Consider the following 27,167-nt stretch of genomic DNA (forward strand, 5'->3'; position numbering starts at 1 on the left):
TTTGTCAGTGTGTTTGTTGTATTTGACCAACAGAAGGGGGAAGATAAGCACAGAGTTCTCCTTATAACATGGGTAAAATGGCTTTTAACCATTTCCCTTCTGTCTCGAGCAGTAGGTGACTGCACTGAGCAGTGATTAGTTTTCTAGCCCATGAGCCTTGCAGGGACACAACGCTGCACCAGCTGCTGACTGCTCTTTTTGAAAGTGGTCACTTCCAGCTTTCCAAGCCATAAATAAGGGGTGAGTGTGAGCTGCTTTCCTGCCATGCCTCACATTGCTAGCACTGCTGATGCTTTGTAATGACATCTCTCTTTAAATCGCATGTTGGTTGTTTGTAATCTCCTGCCCATCCTGTAAATCCAGACAGAGATTACTCTCGCCTTCCTTCCTCCCCAGCTTTTTGTTAGCAGACCAGCTTCCCAGCAAACTTGCCCCACTAAATCAGCTGCCAGCTGAAACAAATCCTCCTCCTTGGTTATGTTTATTTTCTTTCCCCCACTGCTTTCCCTCCCTCCGCTGCTGAGCTGTCCAATTGCAAACTGCCCCCTGAACCACAGGCTAAACGTGCCCAGATGATCTTGAAGCAGAAATACATGGCACTCAGCAGGCACACTGTGCAATTTTGATATTCTGTGCTTTATAGTATCCCCTGGAAACACACAAAAGTGGCTCTTTACAGCCCAAAGTGCTCTATCTAGCTGGTGTCAATCAACCAGAGCTGCGGGATGGGGTGAGGCGAAGTTATCTATCTGACCTCCATTATCATACTATCTGAGCACCTCACAATCTTTAATGTATTGATCTTCACTGTGCCCCTGTGTGAAGTGAGGCAGTGCTGTTACCCCCCATTGTACAGATGAGGAAACTGAGGCACAGAGGGACTTAGTGACTTGCCCACGGTCACCCACAGAGTCTGTGGCAGAGCAGGGAATTAAACCCAAGTCTCCCAAGTCCCATGCTAGCACCCTAATCACTGGGCCATCCTTCCTCCATAGAGTCAACTAAGTTGGCCTTAGTTTTGTTTGGTTTTGGAGTGGAATACAGTATTTCCGATGGAAAGGAAACCAGGGAGTGTGCTACTTATATCCAGCTACATCCCAGTGCTCTTTCCACTAGGAGATGGTGTGTCCAGCTGGGAGGCGCGTGTGTTGTTATTTATTTGTGTTGCTGCATTATGAAGGAGCCCTAGTCAAGAGCCAGGAGCCCATTGTGCTAAGTGCAAACGCAGAACAATGTAGAAGGGAGGTAAGACCCTTATTTTTATTAAGTAGTATTTATTAATGACACTCCTCCTCAGACCCAAATAGGAGAGAATCCATAGGGGAATGAGCACTGTCGCAAAGGCCCTTCCTCTACTTTGCTTTAATTTGGGCAGAGATGGGCATCCAGTGTGTTGCAGTTAAATCCTTAATTTCTCCCCTTTTTCTTTGTTCTCAGTTCTGTCTGCCCTCAACCCTTCCATGGTAAGGCCGCCCTCCATCTGGCAGAGGACTCTCCTGCAGGGGGACCTGCAGATCCTATCAAATCTCCCCTTCCTGGCTGAGTGACAGGAGTGAGGTGCTGTCAGCTGCTGGAGCTTGGAGACAGCAAGGCTGGGATGAGAGATCTACCTTTGTTGACCTTTTGGTCCCAGCCACTTCTGCGCTGGCCTCAGTAACCAGTCAGGCTCCTTTCTGAAACGCTGCGCTGCCGTTTTTCATACCCGGGAGTCCCGGCTGGCTGCTTATAATTGATGAGACTTTGGGGCTGTGAAAGGAGACATTTCACCTGGACCAACCAGCCCATTTATCATTCTATCTCGATTACTCATATTAGTGCCTCACAGTTGCTAACGTGTTTTTCTAACGGCCCAGTGCCGATATCCTCAGTGTACAGATGGGGAAGTGAGTTTAAGAGACTGACTTACCTAAAGTCACACTAAGAACATGGCAGAGGCAGGAGTTGAACCGAGGGTCCCCCCAGCCTTCCTCTCTTTCTATGATGGTCACCTTGGTATCTTGCTTGTTAGAATGGATGCTTCCGCTTTTCAGGATATCTGGGGTTCTTGTAATTTTCAGTCCATGCATCTGAAGAAGTGGTGTTTTACCCACAAAAGCTTATGCCCAGATAAATCTGTTAGTCTTTAAGGTGCCAGCGGACGCCTTGTTGTTTTTGGGGTTGTCGTGGCTTCCAGTGGAGTTGCAGAGGCTGCAATTGTGAAAATGCTGTCGAGCTGCCTAAAAACAGGGCTAGGGCGCAGGCAAACCTGCCGCGAATCGCCCCCAGCCCGCTCGTTCACGCAGAGCACGTTGGTTGTTAGTTTGAGTTACTCAGAGGGCGGGGAAACCCCGATTGCGGGGACAAGGGCAGTAACAAAGAGCTTGAAGGGGACTCAGTGTGCAAGCTGAGTTCAGTTCCCGGCCCTGCACAGATACTTCCTGTGTGACCTAGGGTAAGTCAGTTACTGAGTCTCTCTCTGGGTGTGAGAAAACCCCCAAACCTCACAGCAGTGAGTCTCAGAACCCCGGTCAACTGACTCGGGCTCATGGGGCTGTAGCTATTGGGCTAAAAATATCAACGTAGATGTTCCCACTCAGTCTGGAGGCCAGGCTCTGAGACCCAGCCCCTCACCGGGTTTCAGAGCCCAGCTCCAGCCCGAGCAGGAATGTCAACACTGCTGGTTTTTAGTCCTGTTGCACAAGCCTGTCAGTTGACCTGGGCTCTGAGACTTGCTGCCGTGAGGTGGGTTTTTTTGGTGTGTTTGTTTTGCTGTGTAGACATACCCTCTCTGCCTTCCTTCCCCCTGTAAAGTTGAGCTACTTCCTCCCTCCCAAGCGTGTTGTGAAGATAAAATCCCTCAGCGATTGAGGCCTCAGATACTAGGGTGTTAGGGCCATATATGTACCTAGTTAGAAGAAAACTTCAGGCTTGAAATACCCATCAGTAGGCAGGTATAATTTAGGAGTGAATGAGTCTGCTTCTCTTATAGTGGGGAGCATTGGCCTTTTGTGATGCAGCTGGAGTCTGCTGGGCTAAAGAATCTGATCTTTTCTTGGGACTTAAAATTATCCACCCTGTGAGATCTCCCCCCCCTTTCCTTGCTAGGTTGGTTTTCTTCCCTGGACACACAGGCTGCCTCAACATTAGAACTTGCTGTGGTGGATCAGACCGGAGGATGCAGAGCTTTCACCATGACCTGTGGCGTAAGCTTCAGGAGGCAATACACCCGTAATGGCCTTGGCCAGTTGTGCAGCCCTGTATCTGCGGGGAGGTGGCGGCAGCAGAGCCTAGATACCATGGTGGTGGGGCACGAAACGTGTCTTCAGAGGGAGTGGGGTAAACTCTTCTGCTGTCCTTCGCTGTGACCAAGGGACCCCTGAATCCCGAGACTGGATTTTTCCTGTGGCTGTCTGGGCCAGGAGGGAAGGGTGTGCTGTTAGCACATACTGGTTAACACATGCTAGCTAATATGTTTGAAGTGTCTGGTGTACTTAGCACAGGTTAGATAATGTGTGTGAACATCACACCTTTTGCATCCTTCTCTAGGCGAGGCTAATCACAGCATGCTGCAGGGGGCCCTGGACTGGTACCCAGGAGACCTAAATTTCATTCCCACCCCGACATATTGGGCCCTGGGACAACTCTTTCCACACCTTGGTGTGTTTGTCAGATAGTCCTTACCCTGCTTCGTAAAGTGCTTTGGGATCTATGAAAAGAACTAAACAGCACCTTCTTCTAAATGCCTTTTTAAAAGGACCCATGTGATACTGTCCTGGCATGCCCAAGCCTGTGTTTAAATCCTGCTCCAGTATTGACTCTGTAAAGAATGGACTGTTACGGGGTGGATCAGAAGTACGTGGCTCCTGGCATAGCATGTGGGGACAGAGATCTGCTAGAGCATGGAAGTGTTCAAATGTGGCGGGGGGATTTAATGGGGAACTAGCAGCGCAGATTAAATGTATAACCCTTGTTGCTGTCCCTTTAAATCCCAGGTGGGCAAACTACGGCCCGCAGGACCATCCTGTCTGGCCCCTGACTTCCCGGCCAGGGAGGCTAGTCCCCGGCCCTTCCCCCGCAGCCACGCTGCCAGCGCTCTGGCCCAAGGGGGCAGGGATTCCAGGGGGGCAGTCAGGGAGCAGGGGACAGTTGGATGGGCTGGAAGTTCTGGGTGGGGGGGACAGGGAGGGTTGGGAGTGGAGTCCCGGGTAGGGGGGCGGCGGCTGGGGTGGGGCGGTCAGGGGATAAGGAGCAGGGGGGTTGGATGGGTTGGGGGTTTTCTGAGGGGGGCAGTCAGGGGGGTGGAAAGTGGGAGGGGGGCCAGATAGGGGGAGGGGGCCTGGCTGTTCAGGGAGGCAAAGCCTTCCCTACCCAGCCCTCTGTACAATTTCGCAACCCCGATGTGGCCCTCTTTAAATCATACAAATGAGAAATTGTATTGGCCCAGGGCGGGGGACACATTTCCTAACAGCTGCCTTCCTGCGCGGCTGCTCCTGCAGGAGGAAGCTACACAGCAGCGCAGACTCTTACCTTCTCAGGGACTGTTCTGGTGAGCAAAGCTGCTGAAGAAATCCTGAGTCCGTGCTCTGATGGCTTCAAACCCCCAACCCTTCCTGAAGGCCCCAGTGCCGCCTCTGCCCTCCCAGCCCCGAGAATGCAGTAACTGTTTCTTGGGTGTAGCTAGTCGTTCTTGCACGTTTGCAAGGCTCGTGAGATGGATCCACTCTGTCTTTCCCCCCGCAGAGCAGACAGCTGGGTTTCTCTGCAGCTGTCTCAGGTTTTTTAATAGTTAGAAACAGCTAGAAATGCCTTGCTGTAAGTTTCTCAGAGCTAAGCCGAGCAGTTTAACTTTCACCTGTGACCTGCTGACCACCCTTCACATCCTAGGCTAAGCTGATGAACGCAAGCCCCCTTTCCCCTGAGCTGCTCCGCCCCTCAGTGGACACGCCCGCCCCCCCCCCCCCCCCCCCGTGGCCCTGCCAATCCAACCAGGGTAAGGTTGGGCTGTGATCATAATCGGACCAGATCCCAGCTTGTTAGGAGAGCTTGCTGCTAGATTCCCATGTGCCGTTGGCAGCAGGGTACAGTGTGGTTCCAGCAGCATCTGTTAAAGGCAGTTGTAGTGTGTTGCCGCAATGAGCTGTCTGCCGGTCGTAGGGAAGCCCCAGGTGGCGTAGAGGCAGTTGCCCACCTGGGTGGGCCTGTGAACCCTGGAGAGAATGTCGCCTGCGTCTTCCCCAGAGCACGGTCAGGCTTCTAGCACGGTTCAAAGAGCTGAGCTCTGGCTTCCCAGATCCATGTGTTGGGCGCTGGGCGTGTCTCTCGGTATAGCAGCACTGGGCAGGAGCGGGAGAGCGTCTCCAGTGCCAGGCCTTGGACTCTGAGCCCCCGCCGTCAGGTTTCGGGAGGGGAAGCAGCCTTTGTCTGAAGGGACGGTGTCTTCATTGTCGAGCTGCTCCCTACGCTCAGGGGTCAAGTAGCAGGTGAATGTTTTCCAAGCAGATAATTACTTGGCTGAGTGCTGTGGATGCTCCATCGGTGCTTGTCCGTCCCGCAGGGTATCCCAACGAGCCGTGCTAAAGCTCAGCCACCCATGACCCGGGGCAGGCAGCTGGAGGCTCACACTGAGTTGTCGTACCCGCGGGGGAGCTGGCCAGCAAGATTTGAAAATGGGCCTTCCCAGAAGACGAGTCATTCACGAATTTCTCTGCATGGCACAGTCGCGAGAGAGTGGGGTTTGCAGAGGCCGTACAGGGTGACTAGTGCCTATTGTGTGTTCCTCTCACACCTTTCACCTGACAAATACATGTCGCAGTCGCTCAGCCTCCAAGCACCGCCTGAGCTGGGCAGATGGCACACCTATTGCTAACCAGAGGCAGAGACTAGACAGAGTGGTTTCCCCAAGGTTACCTGCTTCGCTAAGGGCAGACCTGGGAATAGAGCCCAGGAGTCCTGGCGACGAGCCCTCTGCCCGGCCACTTGCCTGCCTGGTTTCTGTTGAGAGCATTTGCTGTTAGGTGATCTGATCTCATTACGTCCACCTTAGCCGGCCCTTAGTGTGACAATTCCTGAAGTGTTTTGCTCAGGGCTAGGGTGGAAAAAGGGCTTTGGCTTCAGACGCAGCAGCTGCGTCCCCTACTAATTTTGGCACTTCGTGGCCCGGTGTAGCTTTCTCTTTACTTGATCCCAACCCCACATTGATTTCATCCTGTCTGTTTCTCCCTTCCAGGCTCTCTCTGCCGGTGACTGGCTGTGGATTTATGGAGGTGCCGGGGAGCAGCTTTGAGTATTGCCACGCACAACATTGTGCCCACTGAGGAAGGGTCTCTGCCGGCTCTCCTGCCCCTGGGTCCGTGCCCTCGGGTTTAACCATTCAAATCTCCCGTGCATGGCTCTCGCAGCCAAGGGACTTCTGCTGGCTGCTGCCACAGCCTGATCCGCTTCGGGCCCCCATCGCTGCTCCCAAGTACTCCACCTATCCAGATGGGGTAACGTGACGGAGCGCAACGGCACGCAAGGAGGTTCCCTGATGCAAAGGCCTTTCTAGAGAGGAGAGCAAGGAAACCGGACGGCGCAGAAGGCAGGGAGGGCGGCGGCTCTGGATTGCATGCCCAAAGGAAACTGACACTACAAAGGGAGATTATTATTTTTTATTATTATTATTTGGCTTCAAGCACATGGCTTTTTGTGTGTGTTGGGGGATCTAACACACTCCCAAGAGCTGGGAATATTTGCACAACATTTGTGTTGGGGGTTTTTTAAATTACTTCCTCTCCCCCCCCAAAACACCAGGTGTTTTTTGTTTTTTTTTTACCTCTCGTCCTTCTTTCTTTATTTCCCCCTGCCACCCTCACTTCACCATGGCCCGTATGAATCGGCCTGCACCTGTGGAGGTTTGCTACAAAAACATGCGGTTCCTGATTACCCACAACCCCACCAATGCCACGCTCAGCACCTTCATAGAGGTAAGGAGGAAATGCAGGAAAGGCGGGGGGTGGCTTAGGGAGTTGGTAGTAGGATATAAAGGTTTGAACTCTCAGGGACACCAGTTCAAATCTACCGCGTCTCTTGACTGGGACTCAGGAGATCTCGGTTCAGTTCCTGGCCCCGCAACAAACTATATAAGTGCCCCAGGGCAAGTCATTTAATCTCTCTGTCCCTTAACTCCCTATCTGTAAAATGGGGCCAGTAATACTGTCCTTTCTCCTCTCACCCTTGGTCTGCCTTATCTGCTAGGGTTGTAGTGTCTTTGGGGCAGGGACTCCCTATACTACAACTCAGATCTATGACTGAGATTTAAAATGAAAGGAAATTGGGCATCCAGCCCTCTAAGCAGCTTTACCAGCCTCACCCTATGTGTACGTGCAGCTCCCAGCACAAATGGTCCCTGGTCATTTGGGGCCTAGAGGTGGTGCTGTAATACAGGCCATAACACTCCTCCTTTGCAGGCGTGTCAGTCCAGAGCCTCTCGCCACCAGTACCTGGGGACTCATTTGGAGTGACGGAACAGTTCTGAGCGCAGGGCATCCTGTCACCCAGCTCCTTGTTCACACAGCACCCGTGCCGAGGAGGAAAATACCTTGTAATATCTGGATCTGAAAATGGATGCTGCTTTCCCAGTTGCGAGTACTCACCACTAGGCTGCTCAGCGTTCATAATACACAGCAATTTGGAGAGTCTCTGATCCTCCGAGGCCCATTTGCCAGACAAAGGCACTTAGCCATAGATCGGTACAGTGGGTTACCTTTGACCAGATTCATAGATTATAAAGCCAGAAGGGGTCAGTGTGGTCATCTGCTTGGACCACATGCATAACGCAGGCCATAGGACCTCCCTGCAATACTTACTGCATAAACTAGAGCTGATTCTTGAGAACAGGGGTGGGCAAACTACAGCCACATCCAGCCCTCCAGACTTTTTATTCCAGCCCTTGAGCTCCCATCGGGGAGAGGGGTCTGGGGCTTGCCCTGTTCTGGAGCTCCAGCCACGGAGTGGGGTCAGGGGCTTGCCCCACGCCGCACGGCTCCAGAAAGCAGCGGCCTGTCACCCCTCTGGCTCCTCTGCGTAGGGGCAGCCGGGGGCTCGGCACCCAGGAACCACGGCCAATGGGAGCTGCGGGGCGGTGCCTGGGGGCACAGCAGTGCACAGAGCTGCCTGCCTGCATCTCCACTTAGGAGCCGGAGAGGGGACATGCTACTGCTTCTGGGAGCTGCTTGAGGTAAGCACCGCCCGGGGCCTGCACCCCCAACACCCTGATCCTCCTCCTGCCCTCCAAATCTCTCAGTCCCAGCCTGGAGCACCCTCCTGCACCCACAACCCCTCAGTCCCAGCTCCACCCCAGAGACTGCACCCCCAGCCAGAGCCCTCATCCCCTCCTGCACCCAAATCCCCAATTTCGTGAGCGTTCATGGCCTGCCCTACAATTTCCATACCCAGATGTGGCCCTCGGGCCAAAAACTTTGCCCACCCCTGCTTTAGAAAGGCATTCAACCTTGATTTTAAAATTGCCAGTGATGGAGAATCGATCACCATCCCAAATCTAGTTCCAATAATTAATTGCCCTCATTGTTTAAAAAAAACAAAAGTGTGCCTTATTTCTAGTCTGACTTTATCTTCAGTTTCCAGCCACGGGATAGTGTTATTCCTTTGTCTGCTAGATTGAAGAGCTCTCTTATCAAATATATGTTCCCCATGTAGATACTTACAGACTCTGATTAAGTCACCTCTTATCCTTCTCTCCATTAAGGTAAATAGATTGAGGTCCTTGACTCTGTCCTATAAGACAGGTTTTCTGTCCTTTAATCGTTCTTGTGGCTCTTCTTTGAACCCTCTTCAATTTATCCACATCATTGTTGAGTTGTAGACACCAGAACTGGACACAGTATTCCCACAGCAGTCGCATCAGTACAGCTCCTTTTTATACATCCAAGGATCACATTAGAGAAAGCCTGTCTCAGTCTAGTGTACCCGGGCTCCCACTTTCAAGCTTCTCTTTGTATTCTCTGTGACTGCAGTTAGCTGACTACATTGTTCTATAAATATTTCTGTGGCTGTGTCTGCAGGAGGACAAGGGGGAGACGTTGGGAGGTAGTCGGTTACCTGACTGTAATCACCCTTGTCATGCCAAAATCTCAGAGTTGTGGCAGGGTATCCATGATGTTTATCATCTCCAGATCACTGTGAGCCACTCTGTTCATGCTTAGCCTCCTGGCCTCTCAGAAGAATTGAAGATACATCTCAACTGCCGTGTTCTCCCTTTGTTCACTGGTCTTGTACCTCACCTTCTATCGGAGGCAGAACTGAAACTTTCTGGAGCTCAAGCTGTATCGCTGTTTGAGTAAGAGTGCAAAACTGCTTCCTTATAGCACTTGATCACCCCGGCATTCAGAGTAAACTCTCATCTCTGTCCTCACGTGCACACCCTCCCTTCCCATCTGCCCCCACCAGTTGCGGAATTTTATAAATTACATTCTCACAGCCACAGCCCAGCAGCTCCTGTTCCTCATTAGGCTTAGCAGACTAAAGGCGACAGAGATGCTTTGGTGATGCTGCACAGATAACAATCTTCATGAGCTCACTGTCTGGGCTCTGGATCCCAATGGCAAAGCAAGTAATTGTAGGGTGGTAGAATTAGAAGCGATGTGTCTGGCATTATCTGCCGCTTCACACATGTGTGGGGAAAGAAGGGTGCGGCTTCGACCCCGTTCTTCCACCAAGGAGAGAGTTTTAGTTCTGTGGTCATCAAAATGGAAAAGGCTAAGTTCTCCTAAGGAGACCTGAGCCTGGTCTAGTTTACTTCGCTCACATGCACATGTTCTTTGGTTGGTTGAACACATGATATCCCCCCTTAAATGTATACAGCATTCCAGAAAATCCCAAGGTATTTAAAATGCAAACTGACTTCATCTGCCATTCGAAACCAGCCCACCTGTGGAGCATTCATGTACAGCAGATGAAACATGTTGTCAGATCTAGCTTACTGTTCTTTCTTTGGCACCGTCCACGGAGCATTTTATTTACTGGTTCGATGTGAGTTAGTGTCAACTGTCCATGAACTCTCAATGTTAAGTCATTGCTAGCTGGGACACGGCACAAACAGAATCTTGAGAATTCAGCACAGCAGGAAGGGACATGTATGCAGGACTTTTCCCGTGCAGAGCTGACTTGAAGCTGGGGGTGTTGAACAACTGATTTGCAACAGGTTGGAAGTAAGGAGGCTAATCACAAGCCATGTTTGTGGCATAAAATAAAACCTTGTTAGATGCGCTCTTCTCACCATCATCTCAGGCTTTCTGGCACCATCCGGGTAAAGGCATGAGTTGGAGCTGGCTTGCTCAGCTGTAATGGCTTGCCGTTCAGTATGCCAAGCATTCTGAAATGGTCAGATATATTCTGAGGATGCTCTGCTGAGAAGATGGCTGGTGCGCCCTTCTGAGCCAAAGAAGAAACTGTCCAGGATAGAAAAAATAATCCCTTCAGAGCCTGAGAAGCAAAAATCTGCTGACACCAGAGACTTCCTTTTCACACGTGCAAAGGACCCACCAAAGCAGGTGTGAGCCGTACAGATTTTGAAGGGAGGCAGGTACGTATGCTGTGTGTGGGAGGGAGAAGGAAGGGGAACATTTTAGATATGGTGGGAGGAGGGAGAGCACCATAAACCTTTCCCTAGGGTTTGCTGTTTGCTCATAACTTTTTGAAGCATCTGGTATGAAAGTAGATTTGCCACATTCAGGCAAGAAGCAATTCAGATGATTTTCCATGAAGCGTAAGTTAGCTGATTTTGTCAGATCGAAGTTCAAGGCCAGTCCATGGTCCAGGTGATAAGCCATGCTGGAAGTGGACCAAGTCTTTGACTGCCTGTAGCATCCAACTAAATTGCTTGAGGGATGTAGCAACAAAACTCTCCGGTTGATCAAGAAGGTGACCTATGTAACTTGCAAAATCCTTACTGCATTGGTGAGTGAAACTGAAACAAGTGGTGGACCCGGAACCTAAAGATACTAATCTCTCACATCAGAAGTGGGGGTTTTTGCACAGCGTTGTAAAAGCAAATCTAAATTCTTTCTTTTGAAGACTTGCACCTGCATAAGTGAGAAGGGCACTGGTGGTTAGACACAGTTTATTTTAGGCATAGAGCAACAAACTGAAATGCAGTTGGACTTTGGGTTCAGTTGGATTGTGTGCAGTTTAGCCTCCACTTCATGCTGCATGCAGTCTGGCTCCCAACTTTCATAGCTTTGTAGAGTCTGAGGCCAGAAGGGACCATTGTGAACATCTAGTCTGATGTCCTGTATAGCACAGACCCTAGAACATCTCCAAAATAGTTCCTAGAGCAGGTCTTTTAGAAAAACATCCAACTTTGATGCAAAAATTATCAGTGAGGGAGAATCCACCATGACACTTGTTATTCCAGTGGCTAATTACCCTCACCCTTTTTAAAAAAACACAGTACGTCTTGTTTCCAGTCTGAATGTGTTTGGCTTCAACTTCCAGCCATTGGATCATGTTATCCCTTTGACTGCTAGATTGAAGAGCCCATTGTCAAATATTTGTTCCCCATGTAGACGCTTAGACTGTGATCAAGTCACTTTTCTTCTTTATTACTGTGTTAGGCATAGACTCTGATGCCTACAGTTGAGTATTAATAGCCTCTTTTACAATACTGAGCGCTCCTGTTATGCATGTGTTGCTTAAAGGGACAAAGTCAACTTTTAACGTCTGGTCCATTTGAAAAAGAGTTTAAAGTAACTTCAAATTTTACTCGCACACAGAGTCCCCCTACCAGATTTTGCGGTTTTACAATTACCTTTCTCTATTTTATTAAAAGGGGTTTCTCTCCTCTCTTGCTGTGTGAAAGACAAGCATCAAACAGCACAGGAAACAGACCAGCTGACTGGAAATACAAGGAAAGCAGTAAAACTAACCACACAAAATGCTGTCAGATGCACAAAAGGATAAAGAAATAATTATTTATAGTCCTCTTCAGCATTACTTGCACCAATAGTAGGTTAAAAAAATTAATTTCAAGCTGGCAGTGGTTTAAAAAGTGTATTCCACTAAAGTTCATAAGAATCAGTGGTTCCACATCTGGCTTCATGGGATTGTGTGTGTCACTAAAGTGTGTGAGCACGTACTGGCTAACTGCTTACTGCACTGAAATCTGATGCAGCTGTCATCGCTCCTGCACTGTGACTAGCTTTGTTTGTCAGGTTTATTTTTTTTAATGAGCTGCTCAGGATGTGCAATAAAACATGACAGGAGATGTCACCTGTGCTTGTTAGAAAACATAGCGATGGTGTGAAAATGTTCATAATAATCATAAGGAACCTGCAAAGCATTAATGGCTAAAGTCAGCCCTGACATAAACAGGAACAATACGTAGAATCATAGAATATCAGGGTTGGAAGGGACCTCAGGAGGTCATCTAGTCCAACCCCCTGCTCAAAGCAGGACCAATACCTTTGACTTTGGCACCCATCTGGGGAAGAAAATTGCTCAGTCCTCTGAGCACCTAACATTGGGGAATTACATGTTCACAGTGTGCTCACACACTTTTACACTGCCACAGACATCCTCTGTAACCATGGGAAAGTCACTTAGTCGCTCTGTTCCTCAGTTGTAAAATGGGAGATAGTAGCACTGCCCTACATCACAAGGACGCTGTGAGGATAAATACTTCCACAGTTGTGAGATGCTCAGATCCTGGGCTGACGGAGACCATAGAAGCATAATAGTTAGTAAGCCGAACGCACTGAATAGTGCTTATTGGGTGGTCATTTTTGTGTTCTGAAATGCTAGTGAGGCTGATTTCCCCCGCCCCCAATGATACATCTGTCTATACCGAAATATCCCTGCATGTTTCTCAAGGGACGCAGCAGAAGCCCCAGTGCTTGAGCAACGAAAAACGTGGACTGGACAGAGCACTGGAGGAATATACTACAAGCAATAACTGCACTGGCAGAAGGCAAGATGGATCATCGAATCATAGAAATATAGGGCTGGAAGGGACCTCAAAGTCATCCAGTCCAGTCCCCTGCGCTGAGGCAGGACCAAATCAATCTAGACCATCACTGACAGGCGTTTGTCCAGCCTGTTCTTAGAAACCTCCAGTGAAGGGAATTCTAGTCTCCCTTGGAAGCCTCTTCCAGAGCTGAACTACCCGTATACTTAGAAAGTTTTTCCTACTATCTAACCTAAATCTCCCTTGTTGCAGGTGAAGTCCATTATTTCTCGTGCTACCTTCAGTGAACATGAAGAGCAATTGGTCACCGTCCTCTTTGTAACAGCCCTTAATGTATTTGAAGACTGTTATTGGGGCCTCACTCTGTCGGCTTTTCGCTAGACTAGTCATGCCCGATTTTTGTAACCTTTTCTCATAGGTCGGGTTTCTAAACCTTTTATCATTTTTGTTGTTATCCTCTGGACTCTCTCCAGTTTGTCCACATCTTTCCTCAAGTGTGGTGCCCAGAACTGGACGCAGCTCTCCAGTTGAGGCCACACTGGAACCAAGTACAACAGTTCAGTTACCTCCCGTGTCTGATATACATCACTCCAGTTAATACTATAGATGTTCTCTTCCATCTCTCCCTTCTACAATGTGTCTGGATCCCTTATCTTGTGCACCACAAGCGTTTTATTGGGGAAGGAGGAAACTTGCAGGGTTTTACACTTCACTATGTTATTGTTAACTGGGCTCTGCTGTAAAACACACAGTGCCCCACCCTGAGATTAGGGCCCCACTGTACAAACCTAGAGCAAGAGACATTCCTTGCTCCAGGGAGTCTGTCATCTAAATAGACAAGACAGAGAGTGCGAGAGGAAACAGGGACTTGCCTGATGTCACTCAGCAGGTCAGTGGCAGAGCCAAGAATAGATTCCGGGTCCAACTTCCTATCCAGGGCCCTGTTAATTGAACTAGTTGTCTCCTGTCTGCTGCAAACATTCCTGGGGGGAAACTGGTGAAGTGTTTGCAGTGCGCAGTCTTACCTGAATTCTTGGGGCCAAGGCGCGCGTGATGCAGGGCCAGACGGAAACACACCGTAGCCAAGGACAGATGAGAGAGCGCTCCCTTTATCTGTGCGTAGAGCTAAAACATTCTCTCTGGTGTCGCTCTGTTGAGCACTTGGGACTGTAGCCAATGTGCTCTTTTGAGCCGTTCATTTTCCTGGAATTGGCTATGTTGTCCGTGGATGTTGATTGGTTTCGTGGGCAACAAGATGAGCTTTTGCAAACTTCCTTGGGTTCAGAATAAATGCCCCTGCTTGTGTTTACGACTTGAAGGAGCAGTGAAGGTGTCCAGTCTTTTTTGCTGTAGCTTAAAAATATCCCACTCTTGCCTACACCAGATTTTCTGTCTTCGTGCCCTGTGATTTAACATCTGTCTGCCTCTTAAACCTTGTTTACGTGAAGGTTTTTGTCCAAGCCTCTCTAGACAGCACCCAGGCCCTTTGACCACAATGTCATGTAGCTGTGCTCTGAGCAGGGTTAGATGCCAGTAACTATTATTGATTTGCGTTACGGCAGTGCCTAAAGATCCCCAGTAAGATAAAGGCCCCATTGTGCTAGGGGCTGTATAAACACAGAGTGAAGGACACTCTCTGCCCAGAAGAACTGAAATGGGCACAGAGCAGTGACGTGACTTGCCCAGGGTCATGAGACAGGTCAGTAGCAGAGCTGGAAATAGAACCCAGGCTTCGTGAATCCCAGTCCACTGCTCTAACCACTGAACTACACTGCTACTCATTACAGTCACCCCAAGTATGCCAAAGCCCCAGTCTGCTACATCAGTGCTAGACTAATTGTTGGCAGATCTGACAAACGTTTCTAATGCCGACACGCACCTTTGTGTGGGAAAACGTAGCTTGTAGTGAAGTCGTGGGAAGGTCTCGGATTGCAAAGTCCCTGCTGGAGCGATGTCCAGAAAGGTGTCCAAAGACTGAAGATTTCCTGGACAGAGATCAGGATGTGCTTCTACGGACACAACATTCTGAAGATTCAGAGCAGGCTGCACTGCGGGGACAGGAGGACGGTGAAGAAATTTGGCAGCATGTGACCTCCAGAAGAAGAAAGGGGAGCGTCCATGTACCAGCAGCGCAGTACAGGTGAGCAACCGTTTTCATGTTCTCTCCACAGGTACTAATGCGGAGAGGGGACTAGATGATGCATCTGAGGGAAGGGAACAGAAGGAGACGCTGCCGATTGGAAGGCATGAGATGCACTGTCCTAGGGATGGGGGTTCCACGGCCACCGCTCCCAAAAGAAGGAGACGGGTGGTGGTGGTCGGGGACTCTCTCCTCAGGGGGACTGAGTCATCTATCTGCCGCCCCGACTGGGAAAACTGAGAAGTCTGCTGCTTGCCAGGAGCTAGGATTCACGATGTGACGGAGAGACTGCCGAGACTCATCAAGCCCTCGGATCGCTACCCCTTCCTGCTTCTCCACGTGGGCACCAATGATACTGCCAAGAATGACCTTGAGCGGATCACTGCAGACTATGTGGCTCTGGGGAAAAGGATAAAGGAGTTTGAGGCGCAAGTGGTGTTCTCGTCCATCCTCCCCGTGGAAGGAAAAGGCCTGGGTAGAGACTGTCGAATCGTGGAAGTCAACGAATGGCTACTCAGGTGGTGTCAGAGAGAAGGCTTTGGATTCTTTTACCATGGGATGGTGCTCCAAGAAGGAGGAGTGCTAGGCAGAGACTGGCTCTGCCTAACGAAGAGAGGGAAGAGCATCTTCGCAAGCAAGCTGGCTAACCTAGTGAGGAGGGCTTTAAACTAGGTTCACCGGAGGAAAGGAGACCAAAGCCCTGAGGTAAGTGGGGATGTGAAATACTGGGAGGAAGCACGAGCAGGAGAGCGCGAGAGGGGAGGGCTCCTGCCTCATACTGAGAAAGAGGGACGATCAGCGAGTTATCTCAAGTGCCTATACACAAATGCAAGAAGTCTGGGAAACAAGCAGGGAGAACTGGAAGTCCTGGCAAAGTCAAGGAATTATGATGTGATTGGAATAGCAGAGACATGGTGGGATAACTCACATGACTGGAGCACTGTCACAGATGGATATAAACTGTTCAGGCAGGGCAGAAAAGGTGCGGGAGTTGCATTGTATGTAAGAGAGCAGTATGACTGCTCAGAGCTCTGGTATGAAACTGCAGAAAACCTGAGTGTCTCTGGATTAAGTTTAGAAGTGTGAGCAACAAAGGTGATGTTGTGGTGGGAGTCTGCTATAGACCACCAGACCAGGGCGATGAGGTGGACGACGCTTTCTTCCGGCAACTAACGGAAGTTACTAAATCACAGGCCCTGGTTTTCCTGGGAGACTTCAGTCACCCTGATATCTGCTGGGAGAGCAATACAGAGGTGCACAGACAATCCAGGAAGTTTTTGGAAAGTGTAGGGGACAATTTCCTGGTGCAAGTGCTGGAGGAACCAACTAGAGGCAGAGCTCTTCTTGACCTGCTGCTCACAAACCGGGAAGAATTAGTAGGGGAAGCAAAAGTGGATGGAAACCTGGGAGGCAGTGACCATGAGATGGTCGAGTTCCTCAGGATCCTGACACAAGGAAGAAAGGAAAGCAGCAGAATACGGACCCTGGACTTCAGAAAAGCAGACTTTGACTCTCTCAGGGAACTGATGGGCAGGATGCCCTGGGAGAATAACATGAGGGGGAAAGGAGTCCAGGAGAGCTGGCTGTATTTTAAAGAATCCTTATTGAAGTTACAGGGACAAACCATCCCGATGTGTAGAAAGAATAGTAAATATGGCAGGCGACCCGCTTGTCTTTTAATAGTGAAATCCTTGCTGATCTTAAACACAAAAAAGAAGCTTACAAGAAGTGGAAGACTGGACAAATGACCAGGGAAGAGTATAAAAATATTGCTCGGGCATGCAGGAGTGAAATCAGGAAGGCCAAATCACACTTGGAGTTGCAGCTAGCAAGAGATATTAAGAGTAACAAGAAGGGTTTCTTGAGGAATGTTAGCAACAAGAAGAAAGCCAAGGAAAGCGTGGGCCCCTTACTGAATGAGGAGGTAAGCTGGTGACAGAGGATGTGGAAAAAGCTCAATGCTTTTTTTGCCTCTGTCTTCACTAAGAAGATCAGCTCCCAGACCACTGCCCTGGGCAGCACAGCATGGGGAGGAAGTGACCAGCCCTCTGTGGAGAAAGAAGTGGTTCGGGACTGTTTAGAAAAGCTGGAAGAGCACAAGTCCATGAGGCCGGATGCACTGATCCGAGAGTGCTAAAGGAGTTGCCGGATGTGATTGCAGAGCCATTGGCCATTATCTTTGAAAACTCATGGCGATCAGGGGAGGTCCCGGACGACTGGAAAAAGGCTAACGTAGTGCCCATCTTTAAAAAAGGGAAGAAGAAGGATCCAGGGAACTACAGGCCAGTCAGCCTCAGTCCCTGGAAAAATCATGGAGCAGGTCCTCAAGGAATCAATTCTGAAGCACTTAGAGGAGAGGAAAGTGATCAGGAACAGTCAGCATGGATTCACCAAGGGCAAGTCATACCTGACTAATCTAATTGCCTTCTATGACGAGATAGCTGGCTCTGTGGATGAGGGGAAAGCAGTGGACATGTTATTCCTTGACTTTAGCAAAGCTTTTGACAGTCTCCCAGAGTATTCTTGCCAGCAAGTTAAAGTAGTATGGGCTGGATGAATGGACTATAAGGTGGATAGAAAGCTGGCTAGATTGTCGGGCTCAACGGGTAGTAATCAATGGCTCCATGTCTAGCTGGCAGCTGGTATCAAGCGGAGTGCCCCGATGTTCGGTCCTAGGGTCGGTTTTGTTCAATATCTTCATTAATGATCTGGAGGATGGCGTGGATTACACCCTCAGCAAGCTTGCAGATGACACTAAACTGGGAGGAGTGGTAGATACGCTGGAGGGTAGGGATAGGATACAGAGGGCCCTAGACAAATTAGAGGATTGGGCCAAAAGAAATCTGATGAGGTTCAACAAGGAAAAGTGCAGAGTCCTGCACTTAGAACAGAAGAATCCCGTGCACTGATACAGGCTGGGGACCAAATGGCTCAGCAGCAGTTCTACAGAAAAGGACCTGGGGATTACAGTGGATGAGAAGCTGGATATGAGTCTAGGATGATTTAGTTGGGGATTAGTCCTGCTTTGAGCAGGGGGTTGGACTAGATGACCTCCTGAGGTCCCTTCCAACCCTGATACTCTATGATTCTCTGAAAGATATTTTCCTGCGTAGGGAAAAGGAGGCTTCTCCATCCCAGTACGCAGCCCCTTCATAGCTCTTCCGCCTTATTGTACAAATACAAATTAATCTTCACAACACCTGTGCCAGACATGTGGCACAATCTCCATTTCATAGCAGGGGAGGGTGGATCCTGGCTGGAACAGCCAGTCATGCTGGAGAATGCTAACAGCGTGGTATGAGGAAGAAGCTCTATCGGGCGAGAGTAAAGGATTAGACTCTAGAACGCATGCTGGTTTGGTTTGGTTTGTCACCCTTTCGAATCTCTTCCACGCTAGCTTGAAATCACTTGAATCTGTGTTCTTTGTTAATAAACTTAAGTTTTACCACAGACCAGCTCAGTGCTGGGTATTAAAGGGCCGTGTCTAACCCCAGCTGAGCTATCAAGCTGTTGTATGGACTGGCTCTTTGGAGGCATTGAAGTTGGTGTTACCTCTGACAGCGTTCAGCAAGAGGGACCGGATACTTCAGGGGAGACAGTTTTGGGAAGACTCCAAATTGGAAGGGCTTTTGGGGTCACCCTGCAAAGGAGTAACTGGAGGATGAAAGTGCAGGGGGAGACCTTTATGCTGTGGACATGGTGCTGGTGTCAGGGCTTCGCCAAAGCTGCACAGCGTATGGGCACCTGAGGTTACCGGGCAGGTATTAACAGACCACCTTACTTGTCTGGGTGGACCCCCAAAGCATCACACCAGTGCTGACTTGCCCAAGGTCCCAGTGAGTTGGTTTCTGCCAGAATTGTTGGGGCGTTTTGGTTTGTGGGCTTATGTTCCGACCCCATACAGGCTATGCCATAACGGGTGAATTGTGTGTGGTGGAGGATTTTGTTTTCAGGGCTAACACTGGAAAGGAGTCAGGGGGAGCCATGTTGGAGGGGCTGGTGGGAGGATGAAGGGGATCATGAATGTAAATGTGGAGAAAGCAGAGGGTAAAAACTTCTTGCAGCCCTAAACCGTTCCCTGAGCACCTCACCATACCCATCCTGGTCCTGACTCAGCCAGGTGCTTACACGTGTGCCCAGCTCGCTCAGCATGTGATTTGTGCTTGCACATGTTTCAGTGCCGGGCTGAGTCTACATCTGGAAGGAGAGCCACGCAAATAGCACGGGTGAGAAGAGAGGCCACGTGCCTGTCTGCTCTCTGGTAGGATTGCTATAGAGAAGATGTGTCTGTAAGTAAAGAGTCTCCCCTTCTCTTTCCAGGATCTGAAGAAGTACGGCGCGACGACAGTCGTGCGGGTCTGCGAAGTGACCTACGACAAGACTCCCCTGGAGAAGGATGGCATCACAGTAATGGTATGTAGCCTCTTCAGGGCTTTTGGTCCTGACCAGAGTGTCCCCTTTCTAGTAGCCCCTTTCAGTCTCTCTCCCAGAGTTCAGGGAGGAGCAACCAGCTGCTGCAGGAGGCTTTTGAATCTGGGCACAGCCAGCCCTCTGGAAGCCAGCCTGTTACAGTGCAGGGGAGGTGGGCTAGATCAGTTCTCCTTACTTCTCTGGAGTACACCCTCTCTCCTCGCGTGCGACCTCCACTTTACTAGACAGTGCCCACATCCTCCCTTTCCGACATGTGCCCGCAACAAACCACAGCAGAGCCAAGGCCATGCCAAACCCTGCTGGGGTTCAGAGCAGCCCAGCTTCCATTTGGGGCCGAAGGAGGCAGGCCACACCCAGGCATTGGGCCTAGACTGCTAGTCACAGCTTGAAGTAATAGTGCTGACATATGTACCCTGTGCTGGGAATGATTGGATCAGATCCCTTCGCTGGGAGCCCCTTCTCTACCCAAGACATTGATGCCCAAGCTTAGGCAGTACCTGTTGGTCCCCATCTCTCCCATATGTTTCAGTTTTGTAAATATTTGCTTTGTTGCCGTCACAGACCCTTCCAATAACTTCTCAGCTAGCAGCTGCCTTTGGAGTTCATGCTTCCGTTCGGCAGCTATTATAGCTTCCTTGAAGTGGTAAAGTGATAGGAGGGTTCAGTTGCTTTGTGACTAAAGGCTATAAAGATGCTGATCGCTTTAAAGGGGAAAGGAATAAACCAGGGGTAACCAATTATTTTTTTGTTAAGGTCAAAATTTCTTGGTCAAGATATAGTCAAGGTCCAGACTCCAGAGAAAATAATACAAAAATGACAACAATCATGAGGATGATAAGTAAATAAAAAGATCCTGGTCAGTTCAAACACATCTGGCGGTCCAGATTTGGCTCACGGTCCATCTATTGACTATCCCTGGAATAAACCCAGTGTCTCATCATCAGCTGCTGCCTTGTATCTCCTAATGTGCGCGTGTGTCTCTGGGAGAACATACCACTGTAGTAGATACGTCATCATCACTTCTGAGAGAAGGATGCAGTGAGCACAGGACTGGAAGCCAGGAACTCTGGAGCCGAAATCTCTACCCTGTTACGGTAGTATAGATCCCAAATGTGTACGCACGCACATCCCTGCAAGAGTAAAAATAATGCAGGCGGAAGTCCAGCAGCAGAGTGGGGGCTGTCCAATTGATTGCACTAATGCAGCATGAATGGTCACCTGCCTTCGGCACAGGTGGCATATGTGTGCATTCAGTGCAAGCAGCTCCTGGCCCTCAGAGAGGGAGCACTGGCTCTTGAGACCAAAGTGGTTGAACTGGAGGAAGTAAGGGAGACAGGGAGGTACATTGAGGAGACTTTCCAAGAGGTCCTATCCTCAGTCTGACAGCCTCTGTGCTGTTGAGGAGGATGGAAGTCTCGAGGAAGAACATGAAGCTGGAGTGGAGGGAAATGAGCCCATAGTTGGGATTCTCCTTCCAGATGATGTCATGATATCCCCTTGCACTGCGGATACCTCTCTGAGAGGAGGGGTATTAAATACCTGGTATTAAATGAGGATGGTGGTATAATAGGCATCACAGAAACTTGGTGGAACAAGGATAATCAATGGTACACCGTAATACCAGTGTACAAAATACATAGAAATGACAAGGTAGGTTGTGCTGGAGGGAGGGGAAGCACTATATGTGAAAGAAAGCACAGAGTCAAATACAATAAAAGTCTTAAATGAATCAAACAGTACCATAGAGTCTCTACGGATAGAAATTCAATGCTTGAATAATAAGAGTATAGCAGTAGGAATACACTAACGACCACTTCACCGGGATGGTGACTAATTGTGAAATACTAAGGGAAATTAGAGGAGCTACAAAAACAGAAAACTCCGTAATAATGGGTGATTTCAACTATCCCATATTGACTGGATACATGTCACTTCAGGACGGGATGCAGAGAAAATTTCGAGACACCATTAATGACTGCATCTTGAGGCTGGTAGTCCTAAAACCCACAAGCAGAGAGGCAATTCTTGATTTAGTCCTAAGTGGCTAACGGAACCTGGCCCAGAGGTTATCATAGCTGAACCGCTCAGTAAAAGCGACCATAATGTTATTAAATTTAACATCCTTGTGTGGGGGAAAATAGCAAAGAAACCTACCACAGTAGCACTTAACTTCAAAAAGGGGAACCACACAAAAATGAACAGTCTAGTTTAACAGAAATTAAAAAGAACAGTCCCAAGAGTGAAATGCCTGCAAGCTGCATAGCAGCTTCTGAAAAACACAATAATAGAGGCTCAAACTCCATGTATACTCCAAATTAGGAAAGAAAAAAAAAACAAAAAACAGTAAGAGGACCAAAAAATGCCACCATAGCTAAACAACATTGCCAGAAGCTCAGAATGGGCGACAGGGGATGGATCACTTGATGATTACCTGTTCTGTTCATTCCCTCTGAAGCACCTGGCATTGGCCGCTGTTGGAAGACAGCGTACTGGGCTAGATGGACCATTGATATGACCCAGTATGGCCGGTCTTATGTTTTTAACATAGCAAAAGAGGCAGCTGGAGACAAAAAGACATCTTTTAAAAATTGGAAGCCATATCCTACTGAGGAAAATATAAAGGCGCATAGACTCTGGCCAGTCAAATGGAAAGTTATACTTAGGCAGGCCAAAAAAGAATTTGGAGAGTAACTAGCAAAAGACACAAAACTAACAGCAAATTTTTTAAAGCACATCAGAAGGCAGAAACCTGCCAATCAATCAGCGGGGCCACTGGACAATCGAAGTGCTAAAGGAGCACTCAAGGAACACAAGACCACTGCAGAGAAGCTCAGTGAATTCTTTGCATCTGTCTTTGTTGCAGAGGATGTGAGGTTGAGTCTCATACCTGAGCCGTTCTTTTTAGGTGACAAATCTGAGGAACTGTCCCAGATTGAGATGTCAATAGAGGTGGGATTGGAACAAATTGATAAATAAGTCACCAGGACCAGATGGTATTTCCCCAAGAGTTCTAAAGGAACTCGAATATGAAATTGCAGAACCACTAACTGTGGTACGTAACGTATCACTTGAAACAGACTTTGTACCAGATGATTGGTGGATAGCAAATGTAATGCAGATTTTTTTAAAAGGGACCAATTACAGGCTGGGAAGCCTAACTTCATTACCAGGCAAGTTGGTTGAAACTATAGTAAAGAACAGAATTATCATATATAGATGAACACGATATGTTGGGGAAAGTCAACATGGCTTTTGTAAAGGGAAATCACGTCTAACTAATCCTATTAGAATTCATTGAGGGAGTCAGCAAATATGTGGACAAGGTGGTCCAGTGGATACACTGTACTTGGAACTTCTGAAAACCTTTGACAAAATCCCTCACCAAAGGCTCTTAAGCAAATTAAGTCCTCGTTGGATAAGAGAGAAGGTCCTCTCATGGATCAGTAATGGATTAAAAGATAGGAAATAATGGGTAGGAGTAAATGGTCCATTTTCAGAATGGAGCGTGATAAATAGCGGGGTCCCCCAAGGATCTATATTGGGACCAGTGATCTTCAACATATTCATAAATGATCTGGAAAAAGGGGTAATCAGTGAAGTGGCAAAGTTTGCAGATGATACAAAACTACTCAAGATAGTTAAATCCAAAGCAGACAGTGAAGAGTTACAAAGGGATCTCACAACACTAGGTGACTGGACAACAAACAGTCAAAAAAGCTAACAGGATTTTAGGAACCATTAGGAAAGGGATAGATAATAAAAGACAGAAAATATCAGAACAAGGAGCAACGATCTCAAGTTGCAGTGGGGGAGGTCTAGGTTGGATATTAGAAAAAACTATTTCACTAGAAGGGTGGTGAAGCACTGGAATGGGTTACCTAGGGAGGTGGTGCAATCTCTATCCTTGGAGGTTTTTAAGGCCCAGCCTGACAAAGGCCTGGCTGGGATGATTTAGTTGGGGTTGGTCCTGCTTTGAGCAGGGGATTGAACGAGATGACCTCCTGAGGTCTCTTCCAACCCTAATATTCTATGATTCTGTGATCATCATGCCACTATTTAAATCCATGGTAAACCCACACTTTGAATACTGTGTGCTGTTTTGGTCGACCCATCTCAAAAAAGATATAATTGGAACTGAAAAAAAAAATTACAGAGAAGGGCAACAAAAATTATTAGGAGTATGGTACAGCTCCCATATGAGAGATTAAAAAAGACTGGTACTGTTCAGCTTAAAAAAGAGACAGCTAATCGGGGGGCATATCATAGAAGTCTATAAAACCATGAATGGTGAAGAAGTGTTTATCCTTTCACGTAACACGAGAATCAAGGGTAAACTAATGAAATTAATGAGAATCAGGTTTAAAACAAGCATAAGGAAGTACTTCTTCACATAAAGCACAATTAACCTGTGGGACTCATTGCCAGGAGATGTTGTGCAGGCCAAAAGCATAACTAGGTTCAAAAGACAATTAGTTAAATTCATGGAGGATAGATCCATCAATTAATATTACTCAAGATGGTCAGGGACGCAATTCCATGCTCTGGGTGTCCCTAAACCTCTGAGTGTCAGAAGCTGGCGCTGGACGATGGGGGATGGATCACTCGTTAAATTGCCGTGTTCTCTTCATTCCTTCTGAAGCATCTGGCACTGGCCACTGTCAGAAGACAGGATACTGGGCTAGATGGACCACTGGTCTGACCCAGTATGGATGTTCTTATGGAGTAATCTTCTAGACTCTGATGATGTTAGTCCATTTTCACACAGGTTTGTTTGTGCAGAATTGGCCCTCTGAGTTCTAACCAGACTCTTGATGCTTTCTGTGGCTTCAGGCAAGACACTTCGCCTCTGTGTGTGTTCCCATCTGTAAGGCAGGATACTTATCTACTTCCCAGGGATGGGTGTTCTGAGGATTAATTAGTTAAGTGTTGGTAAAGCTTTTTGAAGTTGAAAAGTGCTACATCGGTGCTAATTATGCCAGGCTCCAGTCAGACAAGCCCCTCTTAGTACTCAGTGCTTGTCTAAACACACAGATGTGCCTGTTTAGCAGTGCAAGTTCTGTGTGTCGACCCGGCCTTAGTCATAGCAACACAGGAGACAGGAGAGACCAAAGTTCTCCTCTGCCGGAGGGTCCTATCATCAGTTGAACAACACTGATGCAGTAGAACCTGACTCTGGGATCCTCTCGCAGTGCATCAGAGGGAAATGAGGAGTAAAGCTCCCTGCCAGTACCTGAAGGGGGGAAGAGAGCTCAGATTGCCTGACCCCAGCTTGCTTGAATGCTTAACTCTTTGCATGCATGAGTGTAGTGCTCTGGTTAGGTTTCTAACCTCATGTATACTTTGGAATGCACATTGAAAACTAACCTGGCCCAAATGTATGTGAGGTGTAGTAGGGACCAATCCTGCCCTGACAGGGAGACTGCCCAAGTCTTTACCAGCTCTAGGTTACAGGATTTTATACACTTCGCATGCCAGTAAATGCACATTCCTATGTAATAGTTGAATCCCTGTATGGATGCTGCTATGAATCTCCAGAGTCCACTTTCCTTGAGACCACGAAATGTACAATTCTAAAATCTGTAACGGGGGACAAGTTAGTGCAGGCCTTTTCTCTCGGCTGTCTAATGCTAGGTGCGAAGGGAAGGAAACGGAAGCTCTGGAAGCCTTCAGGGGCTGATTGTGCACTTTTACATCTGTAAAGTCCCTGGCTTTAACGCTCGGAGAGGGGGACTTGTGCAGACAGGCTGCAGAGATGGCACATGCAAGTGTTGGGAGGCGCAGCCAGAGCTGTGTTTTCACATGCCAACCTGGATTTCCCTGTGAGCTCTAACTTGCTTCGCATCAACCTCAGCTCCTCTTTTTCAGTGTCAAATAACCACCTTGAGATCCTGACGCCTGTTGCATCTTTCTAAAGCTTTCTAAAGCTCCCTCTCTCCCTGGAACCTGCTAGAAGGAGTGAATGTGAATGTGCTAGCCGGAAGTGGAGAGAAACCTTTAACCTCCCTGTTTCCAGCCGCACGGACGCGAGGTGCGATTCTTGAGCAGCTGAGCACTGCTGCTTTGTATCCAGACCTCACCAGGCACTGATCAGAGACAGCTTTAAGGATCAGCAAGCTTCCCCTTTAAAAGACATCCTTGAGGATGTGTGCATTCTTTATGCGCAAAGGGAGCAAGGTAACAGTGAGGACAGTTTATTTAGGCTTTGTGTGTTTAGTTCTTTTTTTAGGGCATCATGGAGCCATTTAAAGCCGGCCCAGCTTTTAATTTAGCTGTAATGTCCCGGTTGTGTGGCTTTGGCAGCTGTCTGAGCTGTTGGAATGGCAGCTGAGCCTTTCTCACCCAATAAAGCTAAAATTCCATCTCCTTAGTCAGAGCATTGTAAGGAGAGCTTCCAAACCAGCATGAGAAGAAAGAGGTGTTTTTAACAAGAGGGCAATTCCAGAAAAAGCAAAGCCCTGAATTTTTCTTGGAAGTAAATCTAACTGCTCTTAATTACAGGGGAAAGAAAAACCCTCTCAAAGGGGAGGCTTCAGGACCTATTGACTTTCTGGGGTTTGTGTCAGTTGCAGCATTCGAAGGCTGCCATATGAAATAATGACTTATTTATTCCTTTTCCCCTCCAGATATGGACTTGAGATGCAAAGTTTGCATGCCCTTCTTAATTCCCAAACGTTGTGGGTGTTCAGAGCTGGGATTTTGGGAAACAGCCTTGTTATGCAAGGTGCCGGGAGCTTGGATCAATCCCATCTGTGGTTCTTATTACAAGCCTGTTTTTCTAGTTGAGGTCATTATGGTTCAAGCTATTTGGTTTGGTACCTGCTTAGATCCAGGGCCTTCAAGGCAGGCCCAATGCCCACAGACAATGTGCGAGGATTCCCAAAAGTATTGAGAGTTGGCCACGCTCAGTCCTGGTAGTTTTGGAATCCAGCTGGAAACTCTGGCAGGTAGGTTTGGTTAAAGGAGCTGAGCACCCACTACTTCAATTGGTTTCATTTGGCCTTAGCGATCAGCAGCCACTCTGAGAATCCAAGCCACAGTCTCACGTTGAGCACTCAGAAACTGAGTATCCCATTTTAGAGGCCACTTCTTAAAATGTGGACGTTCACCTCTGTACTGTGAACTGATGATATGCCTCGCAGATCTGGCCTCTCCTGTAGCTCATCATTGGTAACGCCCAATGTCCTACTGAAATAAACACAATTCAGACTGCAGATTGCTGCCGGGGATCCCCATACTCAAAATTGGGAAAGGGAAGAAGGCAGAATCAAGTTGAGTGGGGATGGTATTAATATGACCCCCACGGGGAGCCATAAAGCATCCAGGGTTTTAAAGGTTCCATTCCTCAGGGCATGACACAAGCGAAGCTGCTTATGTTACCCACTAGTATTATCTCATCCAGAGGGTATGAAAATTATGCTTTATTTTTTTGCTCTCTCAGCAGTGGCATGATGCAGCTAGAGAGTACTCAAGACAGTCAGTCAGCAAAAAAACAGGCATAGATCTTCTAACTGCCTAGGCTGTGTCTTTAATCATAAATAATTGCAGATGAGGTCAGGCATGAGAGTAACATGCCAGAGTTCTAACAGGTCTCTTTGCCAGGTAATCTATTAAATTCTCTGTCTCGGTAGTGTGCTTGAGACAATAAGAGCCATAGGACGT

The 27,167-nt window shown here is 48.3% G+C and overlaps 1 protein-coding gene across 10 annotated transcripts in view; it reads left to right on the top strand.

The window, feature by feature from the left end:
• PTP4A3 (protein tyrosine phosphatase 4A3) overlaps positions 1–27,167 on the top strand; it is a 172,197-nt gene that overhangs the window by 123,898 nt on the left and 21,132 nt on the right. For all 10 annotated transcript variants that reach the window (XM_073329999.2, XM_073329998.2, XM_073330005.2 and 7 more), the window contains 2 exons: positions 6,206–6,941; positions 19,398–19,490. In XM_073329999.2, the coding sequence (XP_073186100.1) occupies positions 6,837–6,941; positions 19,398–19,490 (198 nt within the window). In that variant the 5' untranslated portion in view covers positions 6,206–6,836. The remainder of the gene's footprint in view (positions 1–6,205; positions 6,942–19,397; positions 19,491–27,167) is intronic.

The sequence above is a fragment of the Lepidochelys kempii genome, chromosome 2 (assembly GCF_965140285.1).
Source record: "Lepidochelys kempii isolate rLepKem1 chromosome 2, rLepKem1.hap1, whole genome shotgun sequence".
Classification (NCBI taxonomy): Eukaryota; Metazoa; Chordata; order Testudines; family Cheloniidae; genus Lepidochelys; species Lepidochelys kempii.